Source organism: Trachemys scripta, chromosome 1 (genome assembly GCF_013100865.1).
Source record: "Trachemys scripta elegans isolate TJP31775 chromosome 1, CAS_Tse_1.0, whole genome shotgun sequence".
Lineage (NCBI taxonomy): Eukaryota > Metazoa > Chordata > Testudines > Emydidae > Trachemys > Trachemys scripta.
Window position 1 is genome coordinate 141,556,320 of NC_048298.1, and position 12,215 is coordinate 141,568,534.

Here is a 12,215-nt window from a genome sequence, read left to right on the forward strand (position 1 = left end):
TCACTGTGCCCAAGAGAACTCCTCAGTGTCCACTGGCAAAGGATTCAATGTTCTGTAACAGCAACTTGTATCAGGCTTGACAAACTCACTACACCTCACACATGCTTTCATAGTATTTATCCAAAAAGGGTCATGTGAGATGTCTAGTGGCAGCTTACATCACACTGATCCTCTTAATCATGTCATGATGTATGGACAGGGAATATTTAAAGAGTAATGTATCTGTGCTGAAGATATGTTCCCAAAATATGTTTTACAGGCAGAGTTGACAAACTAAGTTTTCTGTCAGATAAAGAATGTTTATTCACCTGACTCAGTTCATATATAATCAACATGAGGATGTGATGTCAACATGGGAAGACAAAGATAGAGATGTCCTTCCACCTCATAGGGTACCGGAGCCTGGGCTCCAGCCCAAGCCCAAACATCTATACTGCAGTTTTTTAGCCCCACAGCCTAAGCCTCATGAGCCCGAGTCAGCTGACATGCCAGCTGCAGGTGTTTTATTGCAATGTAGACATACCTTAAAGGTATATCTACAAAACAATGCAAGCTCAGACTCAGGCTCAAGCCCTAACCCCCCTTCTATAGACACAAAGCTCTTGAAATCGGGCTCAGACCCCGGGTCCTAGAATCCCACGAGGGTGGAGGGTCTGACCTTGAGTCAAGGCAGGACCGAGGGTTCGAGCCCTATCATTTTTGTAGTCCCCGCCGAGACTCAGATCCTTGCAGTCCGCCAATAGTATCCCAGAATGCTGTGGGACAACTTACTTGTCCTCTCTCCCCCAAGAATCAAGTCAACTTCAGGGAAATGGAACATCTTCCACCCCCTGTTTCAATGCAACAGCTTGACATTTTATTCTGACTGCAAGCTGCAAACACACCTTAGGAGAACCTTCAGCATTTGCAATGGATACTGACCAGAATGAGCCCTGCAAAGCATGCTGCTTCATGGTTTTGGACACACAGCAAGATTTAAATTAATTTGTGAGGCCAGCAAAACAGTGGATTTTAGTAAGAGAACCAGGAATGACCATTTATACCAGCAAATAGCAAAGAAGCTGGCAGCATTAGAAATATAACAGGCTATGACCAGTACAGAGAACTGATTCAGTGGCTCAGGACTGAATACTTGAAAACCAGGGACCACAACTGCATCTCTGGCAACTCACCAACATCATGCCAGTTTTATGATGAGTTTGACTGGGTGCTGGGCACTGCACCAAGGAGGGATCCACCAGCGGTACACAATGACCTGATCAGCTGGGATGACGCCCTGCTGGCCTGAGAAGCCAGCATGGGAATCGATGTGTACAAGCAAGTTCCAAATGTGGCAAATAAGACTTTGCTAATGAAATGGGTCCTAGAGGAGACTTTGCTGCAGGAGCAGCTGCAGCACGTACTGGGGCCGTACTCGGAGGAGCTTTTTGACCCCCCCTGCCCAAAGGAACAGCTCAAGAAGACTTGCAGAAGAAAGGGAGGAGGGAGATGCTGCCCTGCAGCCTAGTACATTTCTGGCTCCATTTTTGTGTTTACTAGTATAGGAACAGGAGGGATTTCTGCTCTAAGAACCAGCGCAAAATATATAAGCCCTGGGTAGCAGCATATATCTGCTAATGGCGGATTGCATGCCAGCACCTTGGCGTCCCCTCACTCTCCACCCACCACATGGAATTAAAAATGGAAACCGGGAAACACAAACAGTAAACCGAGCATGTAAGAGAGAATATTTAAGGCACACAGTTTTGCTAGTACATTCCAGTTTGTTAGAATGAGAATCTTATATTACATTCCCTGTATGTACGCTGCTTGATACCAACTCAACAGCGTAACAAGCTGCCTGAAAAGACTGAACTGTACGGGGTGGGGAGGGAGAGGGAAGAGGTTCAAATGTCGTCCATTTTCACATGTCCATTTCTATTAATGAAGTCCAGGCTTTCCATGGGTGATGAAATCATTAGTCCCAAATACGACTGGGTTTGAATTCAGTCCAGAAATTTATCAGGGAGAAGGGGGATGGCAATGGAGTTCTGTGTGTTTGCAGGCAGTCCCAACAGACTGTATCGGAAGCCATGGGGAGGCACCTAATCATTTGGAAGATAATGTTGTATCCTGTTGATTCCCTCATGAATTCTGACCCAATCCCAGGTGCTAGTATCTGCAAACTTTCCCATAGCAGGAATTCCAGATAGGTAGTCACATTTCAGGGAAGGGCGTATTTTCCAGAGCCACCTCAGTAGCTCACCAGCCCCCTCCACTCGTAGATATGCTGTTCAGTCACCATATATTTGAATATTTCGCTGACAAACACGCCTGGTTTCCCACCAGCAGCTTGGAATAACACCTCTCTTTGCCAATTGGGCACCATAAGAACTGTTATGGCCTCCAAAATGTGCAAAGCCTGAAATGATAGAGAAGGCTTACGTAGCACGGACACCAACCTCCCCCCAAACTCCATTTTGTTGATTTTTTTATTAAAGTTGTGATTTTTAACATACCATTCTCTCAGCACATCTTTAACCTGGCTGTGTCCAGGGAGCTTCTGTGGTCTGAAGCAGCTCTCTGCCAATACAGTGAAGTTCAGTTTCCAGAAGTAACATTTTCTGCCCTGGAAAGTCCAAAACGATTGTTTCTGTGCTCCTGCACTGAGATATTTGGGACAGTAACCCTCAGTGTCTTGTCTTATTGCAGGACCCTCGACCTCTACAGGCTGCAGTATCTCCACAGCTCGCCCACACTGCAGAGGGCTCACCGTACCTTCGCGGACCGTTCCAAGAGGAAGGGTTTCTGGGATAAACTTGTGATTGAAGTTCTGGACAGGGCCAACAAGCAGGACGAGTACCAAAGGCAAAGGGATTTGTGGCAAGAGGAAAGACATGCAGGAGGCAAGTGGGAAAGGCTCAGGCTAGCTTTGCACCTTGAGGACAGGGTAGCTATGCAGGAGCAGGTGCTCACTTTGCAGTTCCTGGAACAGGTACAATGGTTAAGGGAGGAAGATAGAGCACAACAGAGAGAGCTGGCAGGGCAGCTGCTATCTCTAATGTCTGCAAGAGTCCTGGCTCCTGCTGCACCCACACCATGGCCTGTGTTCCTTCTGCAGTACCCTGGCTGCATTCCAGGAACAGTTTGGACAACTTCATGGCTGGGTGGCCCATGCAATCAGGCCTTATGAGTGGCAGGATAGGGCAAATGTGCCTCATGCAGTCCCACATGGATGCCATCATCCCCCTGCCCTGGCACCAAGTGTGTGGCAAACATGGAAGGAAGGGAAAGGAGAAAGAGCTGCTAGGGACATGTATTATTGTGCAAACAATCAAAACCACTGGAAGGTAGAAAAGGAACATTACAACAGAAAGGGGTTCACCCTGTTTATGAATAAAGACAAAAGCCTGTTTCAGTATACCAGAGGAGGGGGAAAGACCGTCTGCATCCTTTCACTGAGGAGTCATCTCAGGGAGCAGGGATGTTTTCTCACAGGTACTGAGATGTTCTCATGAAAAATTGAATTCTGGTTCTTGTGACTCCAACCAGCTCTGCAGCAGCTTGAACTCTGGGGTGGGGGAACCCTACTTTATTAGATAGGAGAGGTAACCATTAATAAGTGTAGATCCAGGTTCACATTTTATGATTTTGTTTTGTATTGTAACCATTTGTTTCCACTACTCTCTCTTGTCTCTATTCTTTCTTAAATAAACCTTGTTTTGTTTTATTATAAGTGCTCACAAGTGCTGTGTGTTATACAGGATTGGTGATTTAAGGTAAAATTAATAAACTGGGGTACACTGCTCTCCTGGGGGGAAAGGATCTGGGATTTCTGTGAGTAGCCAGTGTCAAGGGCTGAGTATCACAGGGGAATGATTCAAAGGGACTCAGGGACACGGGTGCACCTATTGTTAACCCACAAGGGAAGACAGGTCTGGCATAGCCTGGAGGACAGTGCTTGAGTGACTGACAGGCTGGTCACATTAGGGAGCTAACACCCAGCCAGCACAGTCCAGGCTACCTCCTGCTAGAGGCAGGGTGTAATGAGGTGACTCACAGTCCTGGGCACCCTGAGAACCATCAAATGAGAACCATCACAATTAGTTAAACCAGTTCAGTTAAAACCATGTAGACATTCTTTATTTTGGTGTAGATTGGCTTATTTCAGTTTAGTTTAAACCAATTCCCAGCTGATTTAAACTAAACCGAAGTAAGTCCCACCTATAACAAAATATGAGTGTCCACATGGGCTTTCATCATTGTAACTAGAGCAATGTAAATTATCAACTTTAGTTCAACCCGTGCAACTCTGCAGGTAGCCAAGGCCTAAAAAGCAAAATGTGACAATAAGTGGGACAAAGCATCATCCCAGTCAACAGCCTCTGGATAATGTAAAAGGATGAAATGTCTTGTTCCTGAAAGAAGGAAGAGAGATGACATAGGCAGAGCCAGCTCCAGGCACCAGCCAAGCAAGCTCGAGCTTGGGGCGGCAGATTCCAAAGGGCGGCTTCCCTCCAATCCTTTTTTTTTTTTTTTTTGCGCTTCACCACTTTGGTCGCCCCTGCAGGTTTTTTCTTTTCGGTTTGCTGCTCCCGCTGCCCTGTAGGGGGTGGAGGAGGGGAGCGCCCTGCATCAAGTCCAGCAGGGCATCTCGCGTCATTCCCTGCCTGCCGACTGGAGCGGTGCGGAGCCCTCCCGGCAGGCGGCGCAGTGGGAGGGGCCGCATGGCAAGCGCCCCGCTTAAGGAAGCCCTGGATGCCCCCTTCTCTCTCCCCTCCCCCCCAGCTAGCCGGGGTGCGCACTCCGCTGCCCGGGGTCTGCAGGGCCAGGAGTCCCCCTGTACCCATGCTCCCATCACCCCGCAGGTATTTGTTTTTGGTTTTGTTTTTTTGTTTTTTCTTTCCTTCGCCGTTTTGGCAGGCCGGCCAGTTTGTTCCCCCCCGCTTCGCCACTCCGGCCAGCCGGTTTGTTCTCTTCCCCCGCCCCCCCCCGGCCAAGGGCGGGTTTTTTTTCCTCCCCCCCTCCCCCCCCCCCCCCCCGCTGCTCTGGCCGGCTGGGCGTTTTTTGCTTGGGGCAGCAAAAAAGCCAGAGTCGGCCCTGGACATAGGGGAAGGGAAAAGGAAATAAAGAAATAATATTCTGGGCAGAGGGGAGACAGAAGACATGGAGTGAGAGAAAGGGCTGTCCCTAAATTACATAACACATTTTTATTGATTTTTCAAGACCCACCCACAAGTTGTAACACTGAAACAAACATACAAAATTAAAGACCCACCCTCCCATCCATTAATGCATTATGTAATTTATGGACAGTCCCAAAGTGGGGGAGAGAAGAAAGGGGGAAGAGGGATGATACATGGGGAAAATAGCAGAGGGCTATACTCTGGGTGAGGTGGCATGGAAGGTAAGAAGACAATTGTGGGAAGGGAGGTGGCTCCTCCCAGACCGGATGGAAAGACCCCTGTCTCGAAAAGTAACTCTGAGAGGAAATAGAAGTGTGTTTTCTGCCTCAGGGAGAGATGGAAACTATTTGTACCAGCAGCAGGATGTTCTGTATCCTATTCCAAAAATAAATACCTGTTGTTAAACTGAGCTTATGCCAGTATCATTATTCAGGGACCCCATATGACTGCACTGATCTGCCAATAAGGAGACCACAGGGTGACCAACAAATATTTATACAGAGCCATAGGCATGCATGGTGCTCTATACAGAAATAAGGCCTGACCCCTGCTGTGTCCAAGCTTAGCCTTAAAGTAGAGGGGTCTGGGGCCGGAGAGGGTGTGTGTGTGGGGAGGGTGAGGGTTGTGATGATAAGGACATGCAGTGATGTTACTTACACATCCTGATAGTTTCACTTGTTTTTATGGGAGGGGGGATTCAACAGCTTAAGGGGAACTGGGGTGCTTGTCAGGGGACAGTGGAAGAGTTACACAGCTGGGAGTCTGTTACTGAGGATACTCAAGGCTTTGATAGTTATCAGGAGCTGCTTCCATTTGTCTGGTTAGTGGGCACTGCATGAGCCATTTACAGCTTGGAGAACTGAACCAGGTTTCGGCCAATTCCTGAGACACTGTGACATCCTGAAATAAAATACAGGGTTAAAAATGACTATTGAGAGAAAGAATGGTCTATGGTTAAGGCACTGAGCTAAGTCTTGGGAGGTCTGGGTTATATTCCTGGCTGTGCTACAGACTTCCTGTGTGACCATAAGCAAGCCACTTAATCTGTCTCGGTTCTCCATCTATAAAATGAGAACAATAAAACTCTAGTTTTAGCTTGTAAACTCGCCAGTTTTCTAAGTGTACGTACAGCACCTAGCATGTTGAGGATTCTAGATACTAATGTACCATAAATAATAATTACATACCAAAAACCTACTTTATAAATAATATTAAGTTTGCAAAAATCAAACACTCAAAAGTTAGGAAATGCCAGAATTAAGACTGACTGCATAATTTAAATTTGTCCCCCTTGGGCACATGCATTACGGTACAGTATTTAATTATGTGATCACATACTATTATTTTCACAGGCAAAAATGCCTCACTCAGTGCACAGGATGGATGGTGTAGAGGCAAACACAGGCAGGCAAGGAAAGAATGGTCTCATAGTTAAGATAGTTGACTCCTGCCCAGATCTGGATTTTTATCCCTGGCTAGCTGGCAGACTTCCGATATAATGCTGTGCAAATGACTTAAACTAAAATTTTTGCAGGTGGCCAATAATGGTGTGTCTCTTATTTTCTGCAAGCCTAACTTGAGATCCTGGGGCATGATTTTCAAACTCCTGAGCACTCATGACTGGAACTGATGTTAATGAAAGTAATGGATGCTCAATCTTTTTGACAATAAGGTTGTGTGCTCTGGTGGAATGATCATGGATTTCTAGTTCTTGCCAATGTTTCAATGTGTTGTCTTAGGCAAACCTCTTTGTTTCTCTTCTCCCATGTGTAAAGTGGAGGTGATGGTATTTTCTTCTCTCACAGGGAAATTAATGTTTTTGAAACATTCTAATACTACGATAGTGAGTGCCACAGAAAAGCCCACGAGGAAATAAATAATTGTGTGTCCAGTCCAGGGTTTGGACAGTGTGCAGTAAACAAGGTCTAGGGCCACACATTGATCAGAGATCATAAAAAAAAAGTATTGAGCAGCTGTCTCATTCCGTCAGCATCATCCATGCTGTGCACTGAATGAGACAAGGATCCTGTGGAAAAAATAGTAGTCTGTGATGAGGTAGTTAAAGACTATCAGAATGCATACGCACAAGGGGGCCAAATTAAGGTGGCATGGAGATCCTTAATTCTGGCATTTCCTAACTTTCAAGCGCTTGACTTTGCAAACTCCATAATTTACTTTGAATGTTGCTTTTAGGTTGTAAATTCTTTGTTTTTTTTAAAGGAAAAAGATAAAAATAAATCATATTATATGAAATTGTAACAGCCAACACCATCAGCACTGCAATACACACTGCTGCCTCCTGAGCTACGGTACTCGTGAACTACAGTGCATTCCAATTAAGGATGAAACAAAATGTTGAAATATCTGAATGGATGGAAATTCCAATTTTTGCTTAGCCCTGGTCAGTGGTTTTGCATGGTTTCAACCCAAACCAGGTAAAAAAAGTAGCTTCAGCCCACTTTCTCACAAAACGCAAAGTGTGTGAACCCATGGGAAGCAAAAATGAAAGAGGGTTTTCATGAACCCGAACAACTGAAACCAGCATGGTTCTAACGCTTTAATCCTGATCCCCAGTTCCCTGATCTAACCACTATACCCTTGTAGTAAAGTGGTCATAGAATCATAGAAATGGAGGACTGGAAGGGACCTTGAGTAGTCATCCAGTCCAGTCCCCTGCACTATTGCAGGGCTAAGTAAAGCTAGACCATCCCTGACAGGTGTTTCTCCTACTTATTTTTAAAAGCTTCCAATGACGGGGACCACGTTCTCCCTTGGCAGCCTGTTCCAGATCTTAACTACCCTTAGAGTTAGAAAGTTTTTCCTAATATCTAACCTAAATCTCCCTTGCTGCAGATTAAGCCAATCACATCTTGTGCTACCTTCAGTGGATATGGAGAACATTGATCACCATCCTCTTTATAACAGCCATTAACATATTGGAAGACTGTTATTAAGTTCCCCCTTAGTCTTCTTGTCTCAAGACTAAATATGCCCAGTTTGTTTCCTCATTGTCAGGTTTTCTAAACCTTTTATCATTTTTGTTGCTCTCATCTGTACCCTTTCCACTTTGTCCAATCTTTTTTAAAGTGTGGTGCCCAGAATTGGACACAGGACTCAGGCTGGGACCACACCAGTGCTGAGTAGAGCGGAACAATTATCTCCTGTGTCTTACATTCAACACTCCTGTTAATACACCTCAGAATCATATTAGCCCTTTTTGCAGATGCATCCCATTGACAACTCATTCACTCACATTCAGTTTGTGACCTGCTATAATCCCCAGATCCGTTTCAGCAGTATGACCACCTACATAATTATTCCTCATTTTGTCATTGTGCATTTGATTTTTCCTTCCTAAGTGAAGTACTTTGTACTTGTCTTTGTTGGATTTTATCTTGTTGAATTCAGACCAATTGTCCAATTTGTCATGGTCATTTTGAATTTTAAACCTAACCTACAAAGTGCTTGCAACCCTTCCAGCTTGGTGTCATCTGTAAATTTTATAAGCATATTCTCCTCTCCATTAACCAGGTCATTAATGAAAATATTGAATAGTGCTGGACATAGGACTGACCCCTGTGAGATTCCACTATATGTGTTCTCCCAGTTGGACAACAAGCCATTGATAAGTACTGTTTGCGTACATTCTTTCAACCAGTTGTGCACCCACCTTATAGTAATTTCATATAGACCATGTTTCCCTAGTTGGCTTATGAGAATTCAGAATTGTGTCAAAAGCCTTGCTAAAATCAAGGTATATCATGCCTAGTGCTTTTCCCCATCCACTAGGCCAGTAATCCTGTCAAAGAAGGAAATTAAGTTGATTTGGCATGATTTGTTCTTGAAAAATCCATGCTCACTATTCCTTATAACCCTATTATCCTTCAGGTGCTTATACCTCATGATAGGGTTAATTGGGTTGTCCAGAGTACTATGGGATGGAGCCAGGCTGTACCCCGCCTTACTTCCTATTTTAGTCAGTGAGAGTTTTTCTACCCACTCTGTTCTGATGCATTCATATAAAGCAACAAGCCTGAAATCCTCTGAATAGAATTATTTTTGTTGCACTGAGTGGTCCTTTTACAAACCCCCTCACTTTGATTTGATCCATCTGTTTGCATGTGGTGCCTTTGTGCTCACTCTCAGGTGGCAATACTGCTTCTCATCAATTACTAATCAAACAGCAAAAAATTCTTACCAGCCAGGGCCATTGACAAACGAAATTCATCATGTAAAATCTGCAAAACTTCTCGAAGCCCTTCTTCGCCCTATTCAAACAGAGAAAGCAGTGAAGGTAAGAGGAATGCAGACACCGAGCAACACAGCAAAGAGCATTTACTAGGAAAGTTGGGGCAACTCCTTAGAGCAGTGCCAATTTTTAGATACTCAGACAGATGGCTTCTTAGGTTTATGGATATTTTAGTTCACAAGATGTTAATTTAGATATTTTCACTTTTTGTGCTGTATCTGAATGAAGAAAGAAAATGGAGCTGTTTTTCACCTCAGACATTTTCCGGATGTGTGAGGTGGGGTTTTTGTTTTTTGGGGGTTTTTTTTAGTGTGCTTTCAGATAACTTCTGCTAATGCCTTTGTTTCAAAACTTCAGATTTTGCATGCAAAATGCAATAAGGTCTTGAGCACTTTACATTTTGGAAGATATAGGTTTTTCAGATAAAAGTTATGGATCCTAAAAATAGTGTAGTGTACATTTTCTTCTGTAAAAGTGGTGCCAACAACTTGAAAAGCACATTTCCATTTGAACATTTTGTCCACCTATTTTTTCTATACTATTCTATATCACCGTAACTGAAAGGTATTAGAGAAAATTATTTTTCTCTAATTTCAGTTTTACATTTCACAATACTTGATGATATCAATGTCTCTCTTTCATTGATGGTCATTTGCATTTTCTGTCTCATACACTAGCAAAATTACATTGAGTGAGATCTTCAGAAGCACTTTAGGGAGGCGAGGCACCCAACACACATTCCCCTTCATTGGGAATTGGGTGCCTATCTCCTTTAGACAAATCTGAAAATCCCACCAGTTACTCGTATGCAGTGCCTGGGAGGGGGGCGCGGAGCTCACCAACACCCTTTTCCACATCCCTTTAAGACAGTATTTACTGGCAACAGAAGCAGTGCTGCCAATTCTTGCAAGTTTATCACAGGTCTGCTATTTTTCTGAAAGCCCCAGTAGCTAGAAACACAACACTGCATCACAATCTTAGATTTCATTTAAAGGAAAAAATGTTTCCAGCCCTCATGATTGTGAAAACGTGAACCCAAAAGGTTCAAAAGCCAGAAGACAAATAAAAAGAACCCAGATTTTACTAGATTTTTTTAAAAATCTCATGATTTAAGCCAACCTTATGATTTTTGGGGTCTACTCAATGTTTTTGAATGCTTGAGTTTGATAGTATTGTTGGAGAAGCAAAGCTGACACTGGAATAGAAATGGTAGCAGGATTGAGCACATAAGGAAAGATAGTGCGGTTGGTCCTGCACAAAAGACCCTTTTAAACTTCAGCACGGTAACAGAAAACAGTGGTTTTAGAAAAGGTTTCATGACATGCTATACAATGGATACTTTACCAAAAACTTGGATTGTTTGTTAGGTAATTTTTAAAAAATGTAAGGTGACCCTGAGTAAATTAAAAAAAATTGAAGTGACTTAGAAACCTATCCTGTTTTCCAAAGTGACTTAAGTTGAAGAGGAGACCTGTCTCTATATCACCAGTACTGCCAACCCCAGGCATTCCTATATCATGAGGAAGGCCCCCCAAAATCATCTGATTGGCTTAAAAGTCAGGGGTTTTTTATAAATACATTTTGGGTTCTTTTTTTTTCTTTTTTGGTTTTTGAGTCTTTAGATTTTACATTTTCATACCCTCTTCATAGCCATGAGGGCTATAAATATACTTAAAAAAAAACCCTGAAATTCTCAATAATCACAAAACTCCTCATGAAATCACAAGAGTTGGAAAAGTTATGTCACAGAGCAAGGTAACCTACCATTTGGAGAGTTGGAGTCTTTTACTCAGGGTGAACACTACTTATCTGCAACTTCTTCCTTTATCAGTAACTAGAGCTGGTGAAAATTTTTCCAGAGAAATGTCCATTGATAGAAAATGGCATTTTTGTCAAAGCAGGTATTTCTGTGCAAAATATTTGGTTTTGAGTAAATGTTTTGGGTTTCCATTGAAAAAACAAAAGCCTGAATATTTTCAGAGAAACTTTACAATGAAAATTAAAAATATTTCATTTTTGTTTAATTTTTTCACTGGAAAAAATATCCCTACCAGCTCTGTCAGTAACCCAATGTTTGTGAACATGAGAATGAGTGCACGTACAAACCCCACGTTTCCTCATTCACCTTGTAGGTCAGACCCCATAAAGCTGGCCTTCCGAGGAAGACACATTTTGCTCCGAGTGCCAGTGCCTTTAATACATCACTTCCTGTTCGTATTCCACCATCTAGATAAACTTCAACTCTATCTTGCACTGTGTCTACAATTTCAATCAGAGCATCAATCTGAAAAGAAACAGATACGTCCACATAGAACTCAGCCTTTGATTCTTAGAGAAAGATGTAAGAAGAGAAGGGAGGGGGTACAATTATGTAAGACCTTCTGTAACTGCTTATGCTCTTTTAAACTGAAATTTAACAATGCACCTCATCATACAAAATGCCAAATATGTGTTTCTAAATTGTAGGGGGAAAAAAGCCGTCCTCCAGTCTACTTGCCAAATACTTTATCCCATTTTCTAGTGTCATGAACATGTTGTGATTACTTGATTTATTTGTTAGTGCTGATTAAAAAACAAAACAAACACACAAAAATAAAAGTGAATAGTGGGACATTTTTGTTAATTGTTTTCCATTTCTGAAATACTTTTAAATTGCATTTTTGGTCACATGGCATGAAGGAAGGTTCTTCCCCAAAAAATTCAAAATGTAAAAAGAAACCATTTTTGAAAATTTCTTATTTTGAAAATAGAAAATAAATGATAAAAGATAAAAATATTTGTAAAAAAAAAAAAAAAGTTAA

At 42.8% G+C, this 12,215-nt stretch overlaps 1 protein-coding gene across 2 annotated transcripts in view; it reads right to left on the minus strand.

The window, feature by feature from the left end:
- Positions 1 to 5,641: 5,641 nt before the first annotated feature.
- HAO2 (hydroxyacid oxidase 2) overlaps positions 5,642 to 12,215 on the minus strand; it is a 28,714-nt gene continuing 22,140 nt past the window's right edge. For both annotated transcript variants that reach the window (XM_034787966.1, XM_034787974.1), the window contains exons 6-8: positions 11,540 to 11,698; positions 9,364 to 9,433; positions 5,642 to 6,065 (exon numbers count right to left, since the gene is read on the minus strand). In XM_034787966.1, the coding sequence (XP_034643857.1) occupies positions 6,010 to 6,065; positions 9,364 to 9,433; positions 11,540 to 11,698 (285 nt within the window). In that variant the 3' untranslated portion in view covers positions 5,642 to 6,009. The remainder of the gene's footprint in view (positions 6,066 to 9,363; positions 9,434 to 11,539; positions 11,699 to 12,215) is intronic.